We start from the raw sequence: 25,610 nt of genomic DNA on the forward strand, positions 1-25,610 counted from the left end.
AATTACCACATTCTTAACGACAGACTTGGTTTCTCAAATGATTGCCTCGCCTGGTTCACCAACTACTTCTCTGATAGAGTTCAGTGTGTCAAATTGGAGGGCCTGTTGTCCGGACCTCTGGCAGTCTCTATGGGGGTGCCACAGGGCTCAATTCTCGGGCCGACTTTTTTCTCTGTATACATCCATTATGTCGCTCTTGCTGCTGGTGATTCTCTGATCCACCTCTACGCAGACGAAATCATTCGGTATACTTCTGGCCCTTCTTTGGACACTGTGTTAACTAACCTCCAGATGAGCTTCAATGCCATACAATGATGATGATAATTTAGCATTCAATCTCTCTGACGAGTAACTGGGACACAATGTAAGAGACGTAATTGTCAGACTGATTTAAGAGATTTTATTCCACACTACCACACACAGCAGAAACATGGTTTTCAGAAGGGTCCAAAGCCTCACTCTTCATCAAATCCTTTCTGGAATGTCAGGGAATGTTGTAAAGAAAAGAGACAAAGAGAGACAGCCAGTGAGTAGAAATCTGGCATCAAAAGATAAAAAACATCCATTAAAATATAGTGGAAACGTTGTTTGGCATTTGCCAGGGTCAGAAACCATAGATCATATATTTTACAGAAATTCTAACCTTGGAACCAACATCACGGCTCTTGGCACGCAGCTTGTTGACCTGAGACTCAGCGATGTCGGCCCTTTCCTTGGCCTCATCCAGGTCATGCTGTATCTTGCGGAACTTGGTCAGGTTAGTATTGGCCTGTTCCTCCTGTGGTACAGAAACAAAATAAACATTATGTAGCCTGAGCTAATACAGGTGGACAGTACCTCAAGAATGAATGCATAAAGTCCACACTTATAGCTTCCTCTGCAGCTCTCTTGTAGGATTTTACTTTTAGCTGTAGCTTATCGGCAAGGTCTTGAAGACTGGCCATATTCTTACGGTGCTCCTCAGTCTGTACATTTCAGACAAAAAAAAGGTTCACCCCATTTGTTAGCAGGTCAAATGACTGGACAGCCAATGATGGAGTTAGTAAAGATACCTGGTAGGTCAGCTCCTTGATACGCCTCTCATATTTACGAATTCCTTTGATTGCATCAGCACACTTCTTCTGGTCAGCCTCAACCTCATTCTCCAGCTCCCTCACCTGTCACAACAAAGAAATAACATTCATGTTACAGGATGCAGTATTACTTTTTTGTGTCTTCTGATGTACAGTATGTACATGTACAATATGTAATGTAAAGTTACGCTTACCCTGGCCTCCAGCTTCTGCACCTGCTTCTTGCCCCCCTTCATGGCAATTTGTTCAGCCTCATCCAGGCGGTGCTGCAGGTCCTTGATGGTCTGCTCCATGTTCTTCTTCATACGCTCTAGGTGAGAACTGGTGTCTTGCTCTTTCTTCAGCTCCTCTGCCATCATGGCAGCATCAGTAATGGCCTTCTTTGCCTTTTCTTCAGCATTTCTGCACTCCTGCACTGCCTCTTCTGCCTCAGTCTGAAACTGGGCAGTGTCAGCCTCAAGTTTCTTCTTCTGATTCAGCAGGCCAGTGTTCTATTCATAGATTTTAAGAAAATAACTTTGTAACAATGTTCAGCTACAGCAAGAAATCCATAATTAGTGATTATACTTTACCTGTGAGTGCAGCAGCTGTATCCTCTCATTGACATCCAGCAGTTCTTGCTCAGCCAGCTTGCGGCCTCTCTCAGTCTGTTCAAGACAGGTTCTTAGCTCCTCCAGCTCTGCCTGCATCAGATTGTTACGTCTCTCTACAATGGCAATGTTCTCCTTCAGATCATCATTGGAACGGAGAGAGTCATCCAACTGGATTTGGGCATCCTAGAGAGAAATATGCAAGGTTGGAGATACCTCATTTTGAGCAGTATTTACTAGACACACCATCCCACTGGGCATACCACGTCATTTCAATGTGGATAATTGGGTAATATTCGGTTGAGATGTTGATCAGTGAGATTACAAACTATATTCACCCACTCAAAAAGACAGCCAAAAGTTAGGTGAATTTCCATGCTTTCAACCATCTAAAAGCACAACCAAATTCCAATGAAAAAACAATGTCTTATTTTTGATTTATGTCTATCATGCTTTCAACCATTTAAAAGCACAGCAAAGTTCAAATGGGAATACAATGTCAGATAGTTTGCTTATTTATACAACCGATCATTATTACTGTGTTTCATCTAATAGCAGACCAAGTGACCTGGATTGCAGTTGAGATTACATTAAAAGCATATGGTGTAAGTGATCAATTCTGTTCGAGATTCTGCAGCAATTATGAAGATCTCCACAGACCTGTGACGACCTGTGCATGCTATCTTGAACATGCACACCTTATATGATTACATAGGAAGAAATGTATAGCTACAGTAACCTCAATGTGGCCATGGATGTGCTACTTATTTTAAGGTTGAATGTTACATTAGTATTTAAGATAGCCTAAAGTTAAGGCTATTTACTTTATTACAAAAGTAATATTGAATTGTGGTCTGTTGTCAAAGCAACCAAATATCAACATTTGAAGGAGATCTTCTGCTTGGATAGTTCAATGTGCCATTAATTAATTTGTAGACAAACTGGAATTAAAACTAGAATAATTGGCACAGATGGAACTATCCAAGCAGAATATATATCTCCTTCAAATGATGAAATCTGGTTGCATTGGCAACCAAACACAATTCAATATCACTAAATATCGTTGCATTTGAAATAGCTTGAAAACCTAGGTCTATTGTATTGTCTATTTTTAGTTGAATTCTGGGTTGAATTGAAACAATAGCTGTTGATGACTTTGCAAATGCTGTAGGCCTAAATAGCATCATTGATGATGAGTGATAAAGTATGGTCATATTTAATTTCCTCTGTTAAACTAACCTTTGGAATGACTTCTATAGCAACAGTGAATATCTTACGTTTTTATGTGGAGATCTCTCAACAATCATTCTCAAGATAGCACATTAGTAATAGTCAGTGATAAATATTAAAGTTAAACTTGGTTAAAACCCTGGATGAGAGACCAAAGAGTAGCTGTAGATAAATCAATTCTCAAGTAGGAGGTGCTGCCCAGCCTTTAAAGAAAATAGTTTTATAGTGAATATAACGTTGAAGATCTGACGTTGTTTGAAAGGTACAAATTCAACATATTTTATATGTTTGATTATGTTGAAATTTGGTTACCATGATGACATAATCCTGTGGTTGAAATTTCACCCTCAAAACAACTGTTTATGTTGATTACTTTTTCAAATCTAATGTATTTTCCACATAGATTCCACATCACAATATGTTGACAAATTATGTTGAAACAATGTTGATTCAACCAGTTTGTGCCCAGTCAGATGGCAATCTGTTTTAATTTACCTTCAGATGAGCATGAACGCTCTTCATCTGTTTTTGGGCCTCAGCTGCCTGCCTGCTGGCTTGACTAAGCTGGATCTCCATCCCATTGAGGTCTCCCTCCATCTTCTTCTTCAGCCTGAGGGCCTCATTCCTACTTCTGCACTCTGCCTCAAGAGAACTCTGCAGGGTATCAATGTTCCTCTGCAGGTTTCTCTTGGACTGCTCCATCTCCTCATCCTTCTCAGCTAACTTGCGATCAATGTCAGCCTTGACCTGATTTAACTCAAGCTGATTTCTGAGGATCTTTCCCTCCTCGTGCTCCAGGGAGGCCTAGAATACACATCAAAAGATTCAAACTGAAAATGACAGTTGTTGATGTAAAATGGCCAATCCAGACAGAACCAGGGAAGATTTGAAATTGCAATCTTACCTCAGCTTCCTCCAGAGCAGCCTGAATCTCTACCTTCTCTTGCTCCAACTGTTTACGGACCTTCTCCAACTCATAAATTGTCTTTCCTCCTGCACCCAGCTGCTCACTCAGATCAGTTATCTCCTCTGAGAAAAAGGTGTTGCAATGAAGAAATATGAAAACTATATTGGGCACTTGCAGAACCTTGTTTCATAAAAGAGCTGTTTGCTCTTCAGTGCATGGATGCGAACATTGGCAGAGCTGAAAACATTTCAAACAAAGAGCTCTTTGCACACCTTGAAGGTTCTTGTTCTCCCTCTTCATTGTCTCCAGCTGATCCAAAGATTCTTCATAGGAGTTCTTTAGCTTGAAGATATCAGTGCTCAGATACCTGGCCTCCTTTTGGGAGCTCTCCAGCTCACACTGAGACTCCTCATACTTCTGCTTCCATTCAGCCAGGATCTACATGATATAATACAGAAGCCATTTGACTTCAATCATGACTCTTTACAAGTGTTGTAGTAAGCCTATTATTTTGTTTCTGCTGTGTATAATTCAGGAATTCAGATACACGTGTAAATTAAAGAACTGCATTGCATACTTTGTCAAAGTTTCTTTGCTTCTTGTCCAGGGCGGCAGCAGCAGCATTAGACCTCTCCACATCCACCATGAGATCTTCAATCTCATTCTGCAGTCTGTGTTTGGTCTTCTCCAGGGAGGAACACTTAGCGTTCACTGCCTCCACAGCTTCTTCAGCATCATGCAAGCGCTGAGCCAGCTTCTTCCTGAGTTGTAGATGAAGAGACAAAGTAGAAAATGTGGCATATCATTTCATAGCTTCTCCAAACTTCAGGCTCACACAAATACTCAAGGGATCGAGTCCAAAATAATAAATACCAATTCCTAAGTAATAGTAAATTTACTTAGAGTTGGTATTTATTATTTTGGACTCGATCCATTGAGTATTTGTTCACTATCTGTACAAAGAGAAATGTTGCTTCTATTTAGCAGGTATTAGAATTCTAACATATAGCACTCATTCCTTACTTGGCTTCCTCCAGTTCTTCAGTTTTCTGAATGGCATCAGTCTCATACTTAGTTCTCCACTGAGCCACCTCAGAGTTAGCCTTGGACATGCCACGCTGCAGGTCAGCCTTGGCCTCCTGCTCCTCCTCATACTGCTCTCTAAGCAGGTCACGGTCATGGCGAGCAGACTGCACTGCATGGGATAGTGCATTCTTTGCCTGAAGGGAGCAAGGACAGATGGGATTCATTTTATGACGAGGGCATCATCATTTATCAATAAGAAAATGAATGGTCTAAATTACCTTGACTTCCTCCTCCAGCTGTCTCTTTAGATCTTCAAGCTGTTGACCGTAGGAATTATTTCCTCTGGTCAGCTGAGAGACCAGAGATTCCTTATTTTCCAACTGTCTTCCAATCTCATCTAGAAAGTAAGAGGTTGAGGAACAGACTTTATCTTGTTACCTCATTCAGAGTATTTATTGCAGAGACAAAAGTTATTCTACCTACCATTCTCGGCTTGAAGTCGGGCTTTTTGATTTGTAATGTCATTGAGGGATCTTTGGGTTTCCTCATACTTGGTCCTGTATTCATTGGCTTGGTCCTCTAGAGTTCTACTCAACTTCTCCAAGTTAATCTTCAAGATGAAAGACAATAAAAAATCAATTCAAGAGGTTAACAGTGACCAAATGGAAAAAAACGTTGTACTTTCACTTAGATGGATTTTTTACCTTTGACTTTGCAACATGTTCCATGTTGGAGAGGACATCATCCAGCTCTAGCCTAAGTTCGCTCTTTTCCTTCTCCAGTTTCTGCTTCACTCTCTGAAAGTTGTCTACCTGCTCCCCCAGGTCAGCCACACTGTCAGCTTGTTCCTTTCTGAGTGAGGCAGCTGTTGCCTCGTGCTGCAGAGTGGCCTCTTCAAGGTCTCTGCGGAGTTTCTGGAACTCCATCTCCCTCTTCTTGTTCCTCTCAATCTGGACCACAGTGGCTCCGCCAGCCTCCTCCAGCCTCTCACTGATCTCCTCCAGCTCTCTGGCCAAGTCTGCTCTTTGCTTCTCCACCTTGGCTCGGGCAGTTCTTTCTGCCTCAAGCTCCTCTTCCAGTGCCTCTACACGGGCCTAGCACAAAATGGCATCATCATGGTAAAATATACAAATGGTTGAAGAGTTAAAATCGATTAAGGATGTCGTACTTTTTCATTACCTGAAGCTCCTTCAACCTCTTTTGAAGTTGAATTATTATGCCCTGTTCATCTTCAATCCTACAGATAAGATTACCGGTTTCAAAGTCCTTCCTGTGGAATCAGTGGAATAATTCATTGGTAGCTTGTTTATGCATTTGTTTGCAGTAGAATGTAATATTTTGTGATGATTTTAATCTTACTTCTTGAGGCGTTCCTCTAGCTGTTGTTTATCATTCTCCAGGTCCATTCCGCTCTCCTGGGACAGCTTTAAATCACTCTCCAGCTTCCTCTTGGCTCTTTCAAGATCCATTCGCACCTTTTTCTCTTGCTCAAGGGACCCTTCAAGCTTCAGAGGATAAGAAGCAAATGACAATTTCTAGCTGATTGTTAGCATTTTTTCCATTTAAAGACCATCTAATCTCTATATAGGATCTCACATCATCAACTTGTTGCTCTAGCTTAGCCTTGGCCTTGGTTAGATTGTTGACTTTGTCCTCCTCACTCTGTAGGTCGTCCAGTGTTTGCTGGTGAGCTTCTTGAAGAGCTTTCTTTTCCTTTGTCAGCTTAGCAATGATTTCATCCAGAGCTGCCATTTCCTCAATCAGGTTCTTCACCTGTGAACAGACAACATGCACTACCGGTCAAAAGTTTTAGAACACCTACTCAAGGGATTTTCTTCATTTTTACTACTTTCTACATTGTAGAATAATAGTGAAGACATCAAAACTATGAAATAACACATATGGAATCATGTAGTAACCAAAAAAGTGTTCAACAAATCAAAATATATGTTAGATTTGATATTCTTCAAAGTAGCCACACTTTGCCTTGATGACAGCTTTGTACACTCTTGGCATTCTCTCAACCAGCTTCATGAGGTAGTCACCTGGAATGTATTTCAATTAACAAGTGTGCCTTCTTAAAAGTTAATTTGTGGAATTTCTTTCCTTAATGCGTTTGAGCCAATCAGTTGTGTTGTGACAAGGTAGGGGGGTATACAGAAGATAGCCCTATTTGGTAAAATACCAAGTCCATATTATGGCAAGAACATCTGAAATAAGCAAAGAGAAACAACAGTCCATCATTACTTTAAAACATGAAGGTCAGTCAATACAGAACATTTGAAGAACTTTGAAAGTTTCAAGTCGCAAAAAACATCACACGCTATGATGAAACTGACCCTCATGAGGACCGCCACTGGAATGGAAGAGTTACCTCTGCTGCAGAGGATAAGTTCATTAGACTTACCAGCCTCAGAAATTGCAGCCCAAATAAATGCTTCACAGGGTTCAGTAAGAGACACATCTCAACATCAACTGTTCAGAGTTGATTGTGTGAATCAGGCCTTCATGGTCGAATTGCTGCAAAGAAATCACTACTAAAGCACACCAATAAGAAGAAGAGACTTGCTTGGGCCAAGAAACACGATCAATAGACATTAGACCGGTGGAAATTTGCCCTTTAAAACCCCATTTGAAGTACAAATTTGAGATTTGGACCACAGAGTGAAGGAAAAGCAGCCAACAAGTGCTCAGCATATGTGGGAACTCCTTCAAGACTGTTGGAAAAGCATTCCAGGTGATGCTGGTTGAGAGAATGCCAAGAGTGTGCAAATCTGTCATCAAGGCAAAGGGTGGCTATTTGAAGAATCTCAAATATAAAATATATTTTGATTTGTTAAACAATTCTTTGGTTACTACATGATTCCATATGTGTTATTACATAGTTTTGATGTCTTCACTATTATTCTACAATGTAGAAAGTAGTAAAAATAAAGATAAACCCTTGAATGAGTAGGTGTGTCCAAACTTTTGACTGGTACCGTATAAGTTTTGACCATGACAGTTTACAATCTAAGGTAAAACACCAAGTAATTTAGTCTCCTCAACCCAATTGAGATGGTTTGGGATGAATTGGACCGCAAAGTGAAGGAAAAGCAGCCAACAAGTGCTCAGCATATGTGGGAACTCCTTCAAGACTGTTGGAAAAGCATTCCAGGTGATGCTGGTTGAGAGAATGCCAAGAGTGTGCAAATCTGTCATCAAGGCAAAGGGTGGCTATTTGAAGAATCTCAAATATAAAATATATTTTGATTTGTTAAACAATTCTTTGGTTACTACATGATTCCATATGTGTTATTACATAGTTTTGATGTCTTCACTATTATTCTACAATGTAGAAAGTAGTAAAAATAAAGAGAAACCCTTGAATGAGTAGGTGTGTCCAAACTTTTGACTGGTACCGTATAAGTTTTGACCATGACAGTTTACAATCTAAGGTAAAACACCAAGTAATTTAGTCTCCTCAACTTTTGACCGGTAGTGTAGGCTGAGCACACTGCTTTTAACCTTTTAAAAAATGTTTTGTGTTCTTCATACAGATTCAACAATTAAGAATTACCTTGTTTTCAGTGGCATGCTTTTCCTTCTCCACTTTAGCCAGAATGAGCTCCAGATCATCAATATCCTTCTTTAACTCAGAGCACTCATCCTCCAGCTTCTTCTTAGCAGTCAGTTCTGCATTTATTTCCTCTTCATCCTCCAGTCTTTCCATCAGATCTTTGCCTTTGGCCTCAAGCTGGATCTTGTTTTTGATCAGCTCCTCACATCGCTCCTCTGCATCACAGAGATTATCTTGATCCTGCCAAACACCTCGTAAATATATAGATACAAACAGCATACAAACAACATACAATTGACAGCGCAGGGTAATTGAAGTTGTGTGACATGTCAGTATCCTTGCCGCCCTGTACTGAAAGCTAGCTTTTTGGTAAAGATGTACGTATGGTAGATTTTGTAGTAGATTGTTGAAGACCAAAGCTTGATACCACAGTCAGCCACAACATTATAATTTTTGGAAATGTGATTATAAATGTAACTCACCGCCTGGACATGAAGCTGGAGATCATTATTTTCTTGTAGAAGCGAGACCATCTTTTCCTCTAATTCCTTTCTGCGAGTCTCAGACATGGAAAATGCTTCTTTAAGCTTGATGAATTCTATCTTCAAGTTGGCCAACTCCTTCTCGGCATCAGCAGATTTCAGCAGAGGCTTGATCTTGAAGTACAGCTTCATCCAGGGCCAATTCTTGACCACCATGAATGCACGGATATTCCATTGGATGACAAGCAATGCCTCCCTTGAAGAAAACCATTGGTAAGTTTAACATGTTCATGCATGGGACTATATTCCCACACCAGTGCTATGTGAATAAACTGAAAAACTACTTCAGATGTCTACATTTTATAGCGTATCAATATAAATACCTGTGGTCAAGGATCTTCTTATACTCCATTCGTGACAGAACACCACGGGCTCTGGCTTGAATACCAGTGATAATTTTGGACAGTCGCTCATCTCTCATCTCCTCTAATAGACCCAGAAGGCCAGCCTTGAAGAACACCTAACAAAAATAATATTTCAGTGAAATGTAATTTAAAAGTCAAGAACAATGCGCTTCAGTACAATGCTCCTAGGATTTCATCCATGCCTTGCTTTGAATCTTACCTTGGTATGTCCAAACTTGTACTGCTGGTGATCGATGTCGAGCGAACCCAACAGTTTCTCAGCTCCTTTCTTGCTGTCAATGAATGTTCCCTCAGGGTTAGCAGCAGGATTCAATATGCGATATCTGTAAGAAGGAAACTGGTAAATAATATTTAAATGTGTTACATGATTAAACGGGGATAGGACTGTATTATATTTTACAATACCTTTGCCTGAAGTCTCCATACAGGATTCTATTCGGGAAGCCCTTTCTGCAGATCCTGATTCCTTCCAGCACACCGTTACAGCGCAGCTGGTGCATGACCAGACGATTCTCCATGGCCCCAGGAGTCTTGGTCTCATTGGGGATGATGCAGCGCACAAAGTGAGGGTGAGTAGACCTCAAGTTGGTCATCAGCTTGTTCAGGTTTTCCTGTGGTAGAGAGTGAATTCCCACAGTTACCAACATTTTTACCAGAAAAAAATGTTAAGGGGGAAGATCAGCTTTAATATTGCAGATAGATTGTGACTTCCATCATTGTAATTTTCTGCATAATTTCCAATCCCTCATAGATTTGTTTTGGTAAATATAAATACAGTACCAGTCAAAAGTTTGAACACACCTACTCATTCAAAAGTTTTTTTAAAATGTTTACTGCTTTCTACATTGTAGAATAACAGCAAATACATCAGAACTACAGTGCCTTGCGAAAGTATTCGGCCCCCTTGAACTTTGCGACCTTTTGCCACATTTCAGGCTTCAAACATAAAGATATAAAACTGTATTTTTTTGTGAAGAATCAACAACAAGTGGGACACAATCATGAAGTGGAACGACATTTATTGGATATTTCAAACTTTTTTAACAAATCAAAAACTGAAAAATTGGGCGTGCAAAATTATTCAGCCCCTTTACTTTCAGTGCAGCAAACTCTCTCCAGAAGTTCAGTGAGGATCTCTGAATGATCCAATGTTGACCTAAATGACTAATGATGATAAATACAATCCACCTGTGTGTAATCAAGTCTCCGTATAAATGCACCTGCACTGTGATAGTCTCAGAGGTCCGTCAAAAGCGCAGAGAGCATCATGAAGAACAAGGAACACACCAGGCAGGTCCGAGATACTGTTGTGAATAAGTTTAAAGCCGGATTTGGATACAAAAAGATTTCCCAAGCTTTAAACATCCCAAGGAGCACTGTGCAAGCGATAATATTGAAATGGAAGGAGTATCAGACCACTGCAAATCTACCAAGACCTGGCCGTCCCTCTAAACTTTCAGCTCATACAAGGAGAAGACTGATCAGAGATGCAGCCAAGAGGCCCATGATCACTCTGGATGAACTGCAGAGATCTACAGCTGAGGTGGGAGACTCTGTCCATAGGACAACAATCAGTCGGATATTGCACAAATCTGGCCTTTATGGAAGAGTGGCAAGAAGAAAGCCATTTCTTAAAGATATCCATAAAAAGTGTCGTTTAAAGTTTGCCACAAGCCACCTGGGAGACACACCAAACATGTGGAAGAAGGTGCTCTGGTCAGATGAAACCAAAATTGAACTTTTTGGCAACAATGCAAAACGTTATGTTTGGCGTAAAAGCAACACAGCTGAACACACCATCCCCACTGTCAAACATGGTGGTGGCAGCATCATGGTTTGGGCCTGCTTTTCTTCAGCAGGGACAGGGAAGATGGTTAAAATTGATGGGAAGATGGATGGAGCCAAATACAGGACCATTCTGGAAGAAAACCTGATGGAGTCTGCAAAAGACCTGAGACTGGGACGGAGATTTGTCTTCCAACAAGACAATGATCCAAAACATAAAGCAACATCTACAATGGAATGGTTCAAAAATAAACATATCCAGGTGTTAGAATGGCCAAGTCAAAGTCCAGACCTGAATCCAATCGAGAATCTGTGGAAAGAACTGAAAACTGCTGTTCACAAATGCTCTCCATCCAACCTCACTGAGCTCGAGCTGTTTTGCAAGGAGGAATGGGAAAAAAATTCAGTCTCTCGATGTGCAAAACTGATAGAGACATACCCCAAGCGACTTACAGCTGTAATCGCAGCAAAAGGTGGCGCTACAAAGTATTAACTTAAGGGGGCTGAATAATTTTGCACGCCCAATTTTTCAGTTTTGATTTGTTAAAAAAGTTTGAAATATCCAATAAATGTCGTTCCACTTCATGATTGTGTCCCACTTGTTGTTGATTCTTCACAAAAAAATACCGTTTTATATCTTTATGTTTGAAGCCTGAAATGTGGCAAAAGGTCGCAAAGTTCAAGGGGGCCGAATACTTTCGCAAGGCACTGTATGTTTTCTCAACAACAGGTTATGGTCAATAATATCAAAGGTTTCACTGAAATCTAACAGCATAGTTCCCACAATCGTACATACTCTGCTTCTGGGTCTGTAGTATTGAGATTGGAATGTGTGATTGTGGGACACAGATAGAGAGTTGGCCAAACTCCTAATCCCGAAAATGTGAGAATTAAACAATATTTCTAGTTTTGAGAATGTAGGAATGGTCAATGGACACTTAAGGGACAGTCATGACGAGTGTGTTTAATTTGGTGATCTCATGAAGGACAGGAAACACACATAACTGTATCTCTTAGTGTACATTTCCCAGCTGTCAGGTTTACATCTAAATATTGTGAAACCTATGTGATTAAACAAGAAACTATTTGTGAAAAGATGCAATGTGATGTTAACCTTCTAAATGAGAGTATAGATTAGTCAGTGGCCACACCCCCATGAGCCCAGATATCACATTGGGCATCATAGAACCACCCCTTTTTCCACAGAGTATAAAACCCACTTCCTACAAAATATACATTAAGTCAGAGAATGCCGGGACAGAGTCCCCACGTTGGAATGAACATACAGCTGTAGTTTTGGCTACACTGCTGGAAATGGTTCAACTCTGAGACTATCGACCACTACAGAATAAGAGCAAATCTTAGACGTATATTTACTAATCTGCAGCTAGAAATGACGTAAATCTAGAACGAGAATACCGACAACCGCCGACTGGTACTCTGAAGTATCCATTCCAACCAACTACAACCACAAAAGACATTGTGACTTCTGGGAAAGTTAACCAGAGACTCTGATGAACTCTACAGGATGATCGAGTGCTTTCAACGGAGAGACAACAAAGACATACAAGCGTAGATATGTAAATTGCAATTTCTTTCAGAATAATTGACTGTTCATGTGCAAAGTATTAGCATGTCCATGAGTACAATTATCCACTGTGTGTAGTGAATCCATTTTGTCTTTCCCGCTCTTTCTCAGTCCCCACCACTTTCCTTTGTCTATCAAGCCATCAAATTGGCAATATCCGGTAACGACTTTTTATTTGTATCATGTAGTAACCCAAATATCTGTTATGTAATTCTGTGTGATTATTTAGTTATCGATAAATAATGACAACTTAGATGGAAAGCTACTGAGGATGGTAGCTGACTCTATAGCCACTCCTATCTGTCATATATTTAATCTGAGCCTAGAGGAACGTCTTTGTCCTCAGACCTGGAGGGAAGCCAAAGTTATTCCGGCCTTTACTGGTTCTAACAGCAGATCTGTCAGCTTGCTGCCAGCTCTTAGCAAATTGTTGGAAAAAATTGTGTTTGACCAAATACAATGCTATTTATCTGTAAACAAATTAACAACTGACTTTCAGCATGCTTATAGAGAAGGACACTCAACATGTACTGCACTGACACAAATTACTGATGATTGGTTGAAATAAATTGACAATAAGAGTGGTAGTGTCTGGACTATCATTAAATGTGAAGACTGTATATTATTAAATCAATTCTCTAGGTTTAATTATTACGTGATTAAACTGATCATGTAAACATGAATTAACTAGGAAGTCGGGGCACCACAGGAAAATGTTTAGAGTTACAGAGTTATAATTTCCCGAATATAACTCTATAACTCTATAATTAGTCTTCCATTAATGATAATTAATTGTTACCTGTCTCATTCCAAACATTGTAAAATTCTTGGTTAACTGCACAAACCATATTTTATATCATGAATCAGCGATATACAAATTGGCTTAATTATTTATTTACTAACTAACAAGAATTTTTCCACCTCTCCCACACTAACTTTACAAAATTCAAACTTGCAATGCTTTTCTTTCATTGTTAGTTTTTTATGCATGAGTACGATGGCTCACTGTTCTTTGTTGGAATTTCCTGCCTAAGTCTGCCCACTTTGCCAATGAAGTCATCATTAAAATAATTGCCAACATCAAATGGTTTAATGATGAATAAGCAATCTGATTCGATGAAAGATGAAGTTGAATTTGTCTTTCTGTCCATCATTTCATTTACTCAAGTTTTTTTCCATAATTATTAATATCATTGATCTTGGCTTCAGTTTCTTCTTTTTGTTGAGTTCAGTCACATAATGTCTCAATTTGCAGTAAATCAGCCTGTCAGATTATTAGCCACTCCTTTTGCCCCATCTCTTTCAACCATAGAGTTTTTCAATTCCTCATCAATCCATGGAGCCTTAACAGTCAGTTTCTTAACAGGTGCATGTTTCTCAATAATTGGAAGAAGCAATTTCATAAATTCATCAAGTGCAGCGCCTGGATGCTCCTCATTAATCACATCAGACCAACAAATATTTTTAACATCATCCACATAAGAGTCATTGCAAAATCTTTTGTATAATCTCTTACACTGTATACACTAATTTTCCCCCACAAGTTACATGTTAGATTTAGATTCTCTGTATATAGGCATAAAGAGAAAATATACAGTGAGGGAAGTCAGTCAGGAATACTTGAGCTAGAAATTTCAGAGTTGGTGAGTGAATGATTGAGAGAGATCCAGCTCACTGATTGACAGAGACAGGCTTCTAGGCCTACACCAACAGCTGAGTCTAAGAATGAAGAGAACATCCGTGGATGGGATGGATACAGTACAGAGATTATATATATATATATATATATATATATATATATATATATATATATAAATAAATAGAAGACAAATGGAGACCTAATTATTTAGAATTCCACTGACATTTACAGTAGAGGGTTAAAGAAAACAAAATGCACTGTCACAGAACAGTGGGCCAACCATTTCAACTAGGACAATCTTGAGCAGCTCTTGCGCTTACATGAATCAAATATTGTTGCACAACTTCACACTACTTGCTGACTCACTCAAAGCATTCTGTAACCCCTGAACTTTGTAAAGGTAATGTGACACCTGCAACGTGGGGGGAACAGACCAAAGGTGTGAACATATGTCCTACTCTGTTGGTGTTGATGAAAGGGTGGTGAGATGGGAGCTGAAGGCATGGGGGACAGGGGAACTAACTTCAGCTCTAACAGTTTGACTTCACGGTCTACTGTATTGTGGATGAGCAAGTGTTTTAATGCTGCATGAGTAAGAGGTGACCTCAACAATAACAGAACGAACCATGGCAAAATTAAGGAAGTAAATACAGAGTGGTAACTTAGTCAAAGTCAGGATTAAAAGATTTTTAAACTGCAGAAAAGAGCAATATTTATGGATACTGAAACGGTGTTGGCTAAAGGAGGTTAACAACTGGATTTTAGAGTATACATTCAAATAAGTTAGTTTCTGAAACGTAGGACACCTGCCACTATATTCAAGACATCTACACAAGAAGAGTTGAATGTCACAAACCTGCAGAGGATTGCATCTTGATTGAATTACCAAGCTTTTAGACTGATTCTATGGAAATTGATCAACTGCAGGTCTTGGTTTATAACATGCAGCAATCGTCACTCCCACTAGCATAGTAAACAATACCGAAATAACCTACAGGATCATTGGATACACAAATAAACTATAGGGGGTTATTTTGTACCCAGTGGAATAGAGGCTTATTTCCTGTCTCAGTTGAGACCAGATTGTAAGTTGAGATGTTTCTCAATAACTTCCTGGTGGCCGTCGGACTCATAGGAAGTTCCAATTTCACCTTTTGTCATGTCTGACCATGTTTGGACCCGCCCTGAGCATGTGGGTTTCCAAACACAGCATCTTCGCCGAAGGGAATAATTTTCTTCACAGGTGAGAATTAAGATGGGCTCAAACAATAATACATAATTGCCTTATTGGTTTCAAGGCCTTTTCCTCAGGTCTGTTTGCATCCACATATTCTATGCCAATCAGCATCTAGACCTGAATTAAAACCGCGTTCATATCATCTTTTCATAATTCAGAGCGTTCTTGCGCTCAGGCTGGGGATGGACCTGCATCTTTGTTGGCCTCCTCTCCTCAGTGCACAGATCCCTCTTTCTGCGACACCTCTATTGGCTGATGGTGGGAGATCGGCTGTGGGTGGGGTTCCGGAAGATCCTTGAGAACTCTACAGGGAGCTGCTACGAGTCCTTCAGTGCTGTAGGTGTCCTACTACTACAAGAGGCAGCAAGCAGTTGTGTGTGGGAAATGACTATGAGGTCTCCGATGACATCTTCTTGCGGTGTCTCTGCTGCCTACTGTTGGCCAAGGAGGCCGTTTTCAGGCACTATCCGATTCTGGGTGGGCCTTCGGGTACCCCACTGCAGTTGCTCTTGTTCTTTGTCATCCTGCTGGGAGTTCTTGCTTCTCTGCGTTCCACACACAGATCCTAGGAGAGGCCCTGGGGTGTCTCAGCTAGAGGGCCCTATATCAGGACTGGTACCACCGTAGACCCAGGTGGTATTGCCCTGGACTCTTAACCAAGAAAGAGGGTTAGACCTGAGTGAAAGAGGGGGAGAAATGGTTGGAGCCATACACACATCTCATAAAACATAAGTGTAGGCATAATCATTTTTCCTTTTCATGAAATAGTAGAGCTAATTAAACCATATTAACAGAATTTCAAGACCTTTTTAAACTGTCAGTTATCCACTTATTGTACTCGAGAAGACATTTATGAACTTGTCTACAAGCAGTTTTATAAAGGAAAGGCTTCATAAAATTGGTTGGCTGTCTTTCAGACCTGAACATAGAGCACTGATTACATAAGGCTGTTTATTTTTGAACATATGCATCTGACAGTGCAAGTAATGTAAGAAGTTCAATTGTGGTTCTGAAAACCAGACTAAATGAACGTGCGCTGAACTTTGCATAAGCACAAATGTTCGGTGCCACATAATTGGATAATACATACCAAACAACTTTAACGTCCTGTCCCACCCCCCCAAGTCAGCTTTAATAGAATTATTCCAAAAGCTCCAGGCACAAAAAAAAGCTAAAATGAATTACAAGTCTAAAACAAAATGTATATCATGAGAATGAATGAAAAGGTATCTACTGCACTGTTGGAGCTAGGAACACAAGCATTTCGCTATACCCACACTACCATCTGCTAAATATGTGCGTGACCAATAGCAATTGAGTTAAATTTTTTGCGTGTCACGACCAAATTCACATAGAAATATGAGTTAGAGCCGTCACTCATTTAAAGCAAGCCTAATGTGTAGATGCTTCACATTTAAGTTTAGTTCTTACAACTTTTACTTCAGGTACATAATCTGCAAACACAATATTTTTGGTTATTGAAAATATATTTCACAGCGGTTTAGAGGGTACAATGATTCTCTACACTATACATAGTTCGCTTAATTTCAGTTTGACAAAACAAGCATTAGAATTTTAGCAACCAGGAAATGGCAGACCAATTGCTGTATAATGCAACTTTAAATTTTAAAAAAGAAGAAGATTAAAGCACAAGTAAAAGGTGTGATACAAACTGTTGAAATACAAGCTTAAATTGAAGTTTTTAATCTGCGAAAAATAAAACGAATGTTCTTTCTTCCTGAAAATAAATACAAACTCATGTCTGGGAGATGACGACCATTGATTACTTCATTTAATCAAATAAAAAAATGCAGTTTCTGAATCAAACAAACGCACTGCCAGAAAGACTTAGCTATAATTTAGAAGGAAAGTTTAGTGCAGACCGAAAAATAACATTACTTCCATAAAATAAAAATACAAAATAGGAAGGATGTGAACAATATATACAAATGGCAAAGGCAGTAGTGAAGAAACATGCTGTGTGTCTACTGGTGATAAAAAAAAAGAAGACATTTTCTGCGCAACTTTACCCTTTTATAGAAGATTCATTTCATACTAAACTCAGAGGACAAGTTGAAACAGATCAGGAACTGGAAAAAGGCGGGATTTCTGACGTGATGGTATCCAGTGGCTGCCAGTGACAGTTCATGAGTGAATCGTAGAGCTCCTCGCTCCTCTCCATGTATTCTGTGTTCAGTGCATCCACATCCAGCTGAGGGTTGGGGTCTGGCAGGAAAAAAAAAAAAAAAGAGTAAGCCAACAAGCCAAGGCATTGGTCACAGCAGTGATCTTCAAGGCATTCCTTGTCAATCTCCAAACATTACTGTTAAGAAAGAAAATCTATACACTACTGTTCAAAAGTTTGGGGTCATTTAGAAATGTCCTTGTTTTGAAAGAAAAGCAGATTTTTAGTCCATTAAAATAACATCAAATTGATGAGAAATAGTGTAGACCTTGTTTATGGTTGTAAGTGACTATTGTAGCTGGAAACGGCAATTTTTTAATGGAATATCTATATTCCATAAAGGCCCATTATCAGCAACCATCACTCCTATGTCCAAAGGCACATTGTGTTAGCTAATCCTAGTTTATCATTTTAAAAAGGCTAATTGATCATTAGACAGCCCTTTGCCATTATGTTAGCACAGCTGAAAACTATTGTTCTGATTAAAGAAGCAATAAAACTGGCCATCTTTAGACTACTTGAGTATCTGGAGCATCAGCATTTGTGGGTTCGATAACAGGCTCAAAATGGGCAGAAACGAAGAACTTCCTTCTGAAACTCGCCAGTCCATTCTTGTTCTGAGAAATTAAAGCTATTCCATGAGAGAAATTGCCAAGAAACTGAAGATCTCGTACAACGCTGTGTACTACTCCCTTCACAGAACAGCGCAAACTGGCGCTAACCAGAACAGAAAGAGTGGGAGGCCCCGGTGCACAACTGAGCAAGAGGACAAGTACATTAGAGTGTCTAGTTTTTGAAAGACACCTCACAAGTCCTCAACTGGCAGCTTCATTAAATAGTACCCGCAAAACACCAGTCTCAACGTCAAGGAAGAGGCGACTCCGGGACAGGTTAACCTGTTATGGCTGCAATCCCGATATCAGGATCGATATGACAACTACCAGTGAAAATAGAGGGCGCCAAATTCAAACCACAGAAATCTCATAATTACAATTCCTAAAACATACATGTGTCTTATATTATTTTAAAACTATTCTTGTTGTTAATCCCACCAAAGTGTCCGATTTCAAATAGGCTTTTCAGCGAAAGCACTACAAACGATTATGTTAGGTCATAAGACAAAAAGTGCTTTTCTTTAAAAAAAAAACAAGGACATTTCTAAGTGACCCCAAACTTTCAAACGGTAGTGTGAGAGATATGGTGGTAAGTGCACTTTTTTCATCAGCCCTAGCGCCGGGAAGGCAAAGTGATCCCATTTTTAACCATTTCATGTGACTGAAAGTAGAACGCCGCCTGTCCGGCAGGCCCGGAGGACAAATCAAGTACACCTATAGGCCTACCGCAGGCCAATGAGATCACAGTGTCTGCAGTTTCCACGAGCCATAGACTAAAAATAAACCTTGAACCAACAGAAAAGTTGATACCATGAGATAATAAAACTTAAAACCATGACTAGCGAGAGACTCAATGAATATAGCAAAGAGCTGCTGTTTTTATGGATGGTTATGGTTAAGTTACTCAGCAAAGTGAACACTGTTATAAGCCATAAAATGCACGTTCTCCCAACTTCCTCTCGCGCTACAACTAGCACTGCAGCCACAATGAATAAGTAAAGCAAAGTGCTCCGATAAGCTTGTGTTATTATTATTAGTGCCTTGTATTTTTCAATGTCGAGGAATATTTCACTTTCTCCAGTAACATGAATTGGTGCATAAGGCAGAAATAATGCAGTGTGACTTGAGTGTAGCATTTAGCTGGAAGACTGTGTCCCCTTTTTTCAGCGGATAAGAGCCAGTGAGTCAGGTAACAGCCCCACAGCTGCTCCGTCCCTCCCCGACCAATTACCATTACCAGTGTGTTGATATACCTAACATTTGTTTTACAATTTCAAAATGGTCTGAGAAGAACATTGGCAGGGCAATTCAAGCATAGCCAATATGGAGTGATAATGTATTGTTACATAACTGTTAAAAAAAAGTGTAAGTCTTTTAAAAATAAATAAATAAATAAAATAAAACATCTGAGCGGTGGATCTCGGCTTGCATTTTGACTCAGAAAAGGTTGGTGACCAATGTTTTACAGGGTTGCCTGCTAATTAGTTTCAACTTGTCAATTTCAAATTATTTTCTAACGGTTTGAATTGGTGTGTTCTGCCTCATTAATTGACATAGAAGTAGTCCATTTTAGCAATGTGGACAATTTAGGTTTGAGGCTTTACTGAGCCAGATAAAATTCTCTCTTCGAGGAGAGCCCACCGTACTTCACTCATGTTAGCGCAGATAAAGTATGCATATATTTGTGCAGTCCTGCAAGAATCGAACACTTTCTTGCTGGCGCTCGCTTTGCCTTCCTTGTTGTTTTTACATAATAACCTTGGACATGTGTGCATTCCTATCAAAGTAAGTTCCTTATTTTCTGTATATCGTGTTGTCGTTTCTACTGTCTCTCTATGTATGGAGCATAATGTATTTACAGTTTTATTCACGTTTTCAATTACTGGTGACAATGTATTCCGATTATTGCATATATTGTAATGGACAACTATGATGTGTGTAAAATACTTTTTGAAGGTTGTACTGATTATAATGAGCTAAGCTGCATTCTGGGAGTCACGTAATCAGTCAGACCAAAGATGTTATAATGACTTGAAGGAATGGTTCACTCATCTTTCAGGTAAACTTCCGTTAGTGAATGAAGGGAAGTGGATGATCGTAGACAACACACCCCCTTCAACATGCATACTATAAATAGACTAAACTCCTCATCTTTGGCTGATGCGGGAAAAAAAACAAGCATGGTGGCGCGCACAAACTAGCCATTGTCGGATTACTTTCGATTTCTAGAAAGTGTTTTACTCAATTATTTTGATCAATGGTGAGCTCACCAGTGATGTGATTAATTATAAATAGTAATTGCTATTAACTAATTAATTTTGTAGTTTGTCAGCCGAGAGTTATAAAAATATTTCAATCTTTCCTCAGAAAGCGCTAGGACAAATGTAGCCCACATTTTTCCGGTTTGGATGTTTGCATTATGCTGTAGCTACTTCTGTGAATGTCTGAACATTGTATCCAAAAATAAACTGCTCACATTCTGAAGATAACTTTGTAAGGACTGTGTTTGTGCTGATTGTTGCGTCATTCGAAACTGGACGTTCTAAATAAGCGTTCTAATCACAGTCTGATCATACGCTACAGGGACCACTGTAGAGCGATCACACCTGTGTGTTGGAACGTGTTAAAAGAAACAAATAACTTATCTGCAGCACATTGCATTTTCCTTTAGTACATGTAATAGGATAGTGAGGACTTACCTTCTGCTGCCTCTTCTTCAGGCTCAATTGTGGACTCCTGTGTTTGCTAATGGGAAGAACAAGACAACTGAAATTAATCATTGTGAACCGTTGAAGATGACTGTTAGCAATCATTTTTTGACATATCATTACATTAAGGGATAAGGTACAGGGGGAATTATGAGGGGAAGATCCCAGGAGCTTGTTACCTCGGAGGAAGTCTGCATGTCTGTGGGCATGGGGGGCATGCCAATGGGAGGTGGGGGTCCCATCATCCCATGGGGGCCTGGAGCAGGGTACCCTCCATAGGAACCATAGCCACCATAGTTATAGCTGTTGTACTGGTCATAGCCCCAATGAGGGTAGTAGTTCTGGTTGGGTTGTTGATAGTACGGCTGTTGGTAATTGTTGTGGTAGGAGTTGTGGTTCTGGTTGTTATAGCTGTTCATTTTATGGCTAAAAAGCAAGGAAACATGGGGGGGAAATTATGTAAAAGTTAGGAGGACAATCATGCATATGAGATCAACTTTCAACAAAGAGTGACCGGCATGACACTAATCAAACTAATCAAATAATTTCCACAGTAATAGAACCATACCTCTTGTTCACAGCTATGCTGATCCTGATTGGTTTCGTCCCCAGGCCTGTGGCGTTCTGACACTCATCGATGGCTTTCTTCTGTTCGTTCTCGTCCCCAAACTTGATGAAACCATAACCTCTGCGAGACAAAGCACAACACTAAAACCCTGAGCACACATTCTCTCCGGGCTCACCTTATCATGCTTATCAAACACGTAATTAATTAGAAAACAAAAATGGTATGGTAGAACTGAAACTTGTTGTTTTACTTTTAATATGAAGTAGCATCACTTCAATTGTGAGTTGCTCTTGCTTACCCTATATGGGGAAAACAATAGTTTTAGCATAAATGTCAGAAACAAACCTTTTCCAGTATTTGGGGGAAAATATACCAGCGATGAAGATACGCAAGACACAGATTTGTCGTCTCCACACAATCCAATTAAACAAATATATTGTTAAAAAGGTCATGCGATTTTACAAGGAATTTAAATGTAATGAAATGTCAGATTAATCCATCTGAAGCAGAAATTACATTCAAATTGTGTTCAAATCAGGTGGTGCATTACCAGCATCACCAAATAACATGACTATGTCTGTTCAGCGCTCATACCTGGAGTTACCATACTGATCAGAGACCACTTTCCCTCCTTTGCAGGAAGGGTACTTCTTCAGGAAGAACTGATGGAGCTGGTAGTCATCCACCTCTGAAGACAGATCTCCGACAAAGACTGAAAATTCCAGGCTGAGCAGAGCCATGAGAGGGACAGAGAGCAAGAGAAATAACCAAGGTGTACTAAGTTACCAACATCAATGCATCTAGTGGTTTCTTTTTTCTGTAGGTGGATATCACAGAGCAGTGTACATAATAAACACACTACTGCAGGTTCCAACAACAGAAGAATGCCTCAAAATGAGGAAGAAAGTTCAACAGGCTTACCCAGCTTCTGGCCGTTTCCCATAAGTTGCATAGTTTAACTTAAACTTTCTGGGCTATACAGGAAGAAAGAACAAGCAATCAAGAACCTTCAAAGACAAATGCGTGTAGTAAGGACATATTGCTAGAAAATAAAGAGTATATTAGAAAGGGACATTTTATTTGGTTTACATACCTCCACCACCCAGTACAGGCTTTATCCCATTCGTCAGTTAGTTCCTAACAGAGTTTATTCACCAGCTTCAAACAAAGTAAATTTACAAACAGCCTCAACCACCACCATCAGGAAGAAAACGGAGCTCAGTAACTTGGCTGTCATGTAAATTTGAGATATTATGTTCCATCAACCTCAAATTAAGGTGGGGGCCAATGATAGTGAAGCTCCGCTATCCACAACACATTTTGCAAAAAGCATCAAACTAAAACGAGAGGGTGGTTGTCCACTAATACATCATCAGTAAGTTGTTTAAATGAACAACAAATATTAGAAATGTCAAGCATATAATGAGTGCTCACCGGGTTTGATCCAGGAACAAGCTTCCCATTCAGTCTGTGAACGCATCGGTCAACGCTAGCTTCGTCTGCCATTTCCACAAAGCAATAGCCTGCCGATCCTCTGTAGCACAAGAGATTGTATTAGTGACAATATGACACACCCACATTTTAGAAACAGGACAGAAAAAACCCAATGTAGGGTAATAATATCCCACAAATACTGTATTTTGGAATTTCAGTATCAATTCACAGCGCTGTGGTAAGTAAACTAAGTACTTCACTGGAATTACACCAGGTGGTTCTAGAACAAGTAATGTTTTAGGTTTGACTTTGTAGCTGATGGGGTCCAATTAGATTGTATTTTGATCAGTGACAGATGCACATTTGGGCATGTATTGGCTTGATCTATGTACAATGCCACAGTGTGTATTACAAACTGGTCAGTGGCCTACTTTCAAAGAAGGAAACAAATGCTACACACTAGCCCATTCATATATGCTAACTACCATTAGCACCTACTGATTAAGGCATCTTCCCGGGGGACTTTCATTACACTTGCTCTAAATGTTAAAGAGTAGGAAACATGAGTTTTTAATCACCAAAGTAACAATGTGGTCAAAGACTTAGTTGTTGTCACAATCTGGTTATATTCATTAACCTATTTGAGGATATCTTCGTAACTACCCACATCAAACTTTTTTTCAACATCATATGGAGGATCTACTCTGTGCTAGTAGATGTGCTACTGAGTTCGTATGCTAGCTAGCTCAAGCTGGCAAATGTTACTCACAACTCATGCTCTTCACAGGCTTGTTATCTAGTGGGAACCTGATAGCATTGCAGGCTCTGGTGCCTTCTTGTTGTGAAAATCATGCCTGCTTGCTCTAACTGCGTAACAGTGGTACCTCGTCTATTCTCCTTTTTGTTTTGTCAACTTTTAGGCTGTAAACCCCATGGAGAGAAGGGTTTGAGAGCTAGCTAAACATGATATCACTCACTACATTAAACACGTCTGTGATTAACCTACCCCGTTACTCTGTGGGTAATGATCTTAACACCATATGCCGTCTCGCCCATAGTGCTGAAGGCCTGTTTGATGAAATTCTCATCCATGTATGGGTCCAGCTATAAAGAAAATAAAAAAGATTATTGAGTCTGTAAGATATACACTTAAGCAATAAGGCCAGAGGGGGGTGTAGCATTTGGCCAATATACCACAGCTAAGGGCTGTTCTCATGCGCAAAGCAGAATGCATGGACACAGTGCTTAGCAGTGGTATATTAGCTATATAGCACAAACCTCTGAGGTCACTTATTGCTATTATAAAACTGGTTAGCAACATAATTAGAGATGTAAAATGAAATGTTTTGTCATACCCATTGCAATTATAAACCAGGTGGTTCAAGCCCTGAATGCTGATTGGCTGAAAGCCATGGTATATTTAAGCAATAAGGCCTGAGGAGGAGTGGTATATGGCCAATATGCCACAGGCACCTCATGGGTTTGTGATAGATGGCCAATATATCACGGCTAAGGGCTATGCCCAGGCACTCCAGAGCTGCGTTGTGACTAAGAACAGCCCTTAGCCGTGGTAATGTTATATTGGCCAAATACCACACCTCAGGTCTAATTGCTTAAAATATCCCATTCATATCCATGAAATGTACAAACTCAAGCCAGGAAATTGAGATTAATGTAGAGAGAATACTGATAGATAAGTGATAGACCTACCTAGCTAGCCAAAGTGCTAATGTGGCCAAAGAATTACATACAACAAATGTTAACCCACATTTCAGCCACCCAGAAGTAGCAGTTATTAGGTGCTGGTAGTAACTAACTACTAATAGATTATTACTGCCATAGTAACGTCAGGCCCAGCCAGGGCAGCATCAACATAACGTTAACAAGCAAACGTTAACCAAACTGTCGGGAACGTTAACGTTACTTTAGAGAAGTAAACACTGCGAATACACCATTGACTGTATTTCTTATCCTGTTTTTAAAAAATTACACCATACACATTACCGTTATGTCTCCCAAAAAGTTGTTGTGCGGTATCTAACGTTAGTAAATTACGTTGCTAAAATAGCTAAGTTAGCTAGCTAAAACAATTGTCTGTGCTAAAACGTTTGTTACCAGTAACGTTACTGCAAAATTATTCAAACAGAGCGAGCATACATCACCCATCCAAAGGCTTGTCATTCTGTTGAACATCTTGGTGGTTTATTGTCGGAGGGTCTCTAATAAATGCGAATATGTAAGTTAGGTAGCTTCGTTAACGAAAGGTTGGCTAATAACTAACGTTAGCTAGCTCCTCCTCACGAAACTGGCGTTGTTCCAAATGGCTGCGTCGTGAAATTATGTGAGGTTTTCTTCTACTTCTATCATATATCATGACATATGGCGGTCCGCAAACCAACTTTAAAAGTGCATGCCGCCACCTACTGTACTGGGGTGTGGGGTCAATCACAGTTTAAAACATTTCTAAATCCTCCTACCTAACTCAATACTTCTGAGAAAATAAAAAAGAGCCCTATTAACTTCTAATAGATGCTCTCCCAACCCCACCGGCTCTGACACT

General features: G+C 39.8%; 2 protein-coding genes and 1 pseudogene across 2 annotated transcripts; 1 reads left to right on the top strand and 2 right to left on the bottom strand.

The window, feature by feature from the left end:
- Positions 1 to 455: 455 nt before the first annotated feature.
- LOC139386733 (myosin-7-like) lies at positions 456 to 9,939 on the bottom strand. The gene is made up of 22 exons (XM_071132559.1): positions 9,698 to 9,939; positions 9,492 to 9,615; positions 9,251 to 9,387; positions 8,868 to 9,123; positions 8,386 to 8,625; positions 6,423 to 6,599; positions 6,186 to 6,331; positions 6,006 to 6,096; positions 5,531 to 5,920; positions 5,310 to 5,436; positions 5,105 to 5,223; positions 4,824 to 5,020; positions 4,378 to 4,561; positions 4,073 to 4,238; positions 3,798 to 3,922; positions 3,389 to 3,697; positions 1,646 to 1,849; positions 1,268 to 1,564; positions 1,053 to 1,157; positions 864 to 965; positions 644 to 778; positions 456 to 476 (listed from the first exon to the last, which is right to left on the bottom strand). The coding sequence occupies exons 1-22, from the start codon at positions 9,937 to 9,939 to the stop codon at positions 456 to 458; spliced, it is 3,894 nt and encodes a 1,297-aa protein (XP_070988660.1).
- A 5,404-nt stretch (positions 9,940 to 15,343) lies between these two features.
- LOC139386903 (fat storage-inducing transmembrane protein 1-like) lies at positions 15,344 to 16,276 on the top strand (annotated as a pseudogene).
- A 196-nt stretch (positions 16,277 to 16,472) lies between these two features.
- On the bottom strand, positions 16,473 to 25,381 carry LOC139386902 (tRNA selenocysteine 1-associated protein 1-like). Its single transcript, XM_071132776.1, has 9 exons — positions 25,208 to 25,381; positions 24,057 to 24,154; positions 23,051 to 23,150; positions 22,538 to 22,590; positions 22,211 to 22,342; positions 21,617 to 21,736; positions 21,228 to 21,474; positions 21,040 to 21,085; positions 16,473 to 17,767 (listed from the first exon to the last, which is right to left on the bottom strand). Exons 1-9 carry the CDS (start codon positions 25,241 to 25,243, stop codon positions 17,625 to 17,627), a joined length of 975 nt encoding a protein of 324 aa, XP_070988877.1. The 5' UTR covers positions 25,244 to 25,381; the 3' UTR covers positions 16,473 to 17,624.
- Between the last annotated feature and the right edge of the window lie 229 nt (positions 25,382 to 25,610).

The sequence above is a fragment of the Oncorhynchus clarkii genome, chromosome 28 (genome assembly GCF_045791955.1).
Source record: "Oncorhynchus clarkii lewisi isolate Uvic-CL-2024 chromosome 28, UVic_Ocla_1.0, whole genome shotgun sequence".
In the NCBI taxonomy this organism is placed as follows: Eukaryota; Metazoa; Chordata; class Actinopteri; order Salmoniformes; family Salmonidae; genus Oncorhynchus; species Oncorhynchus clarkii.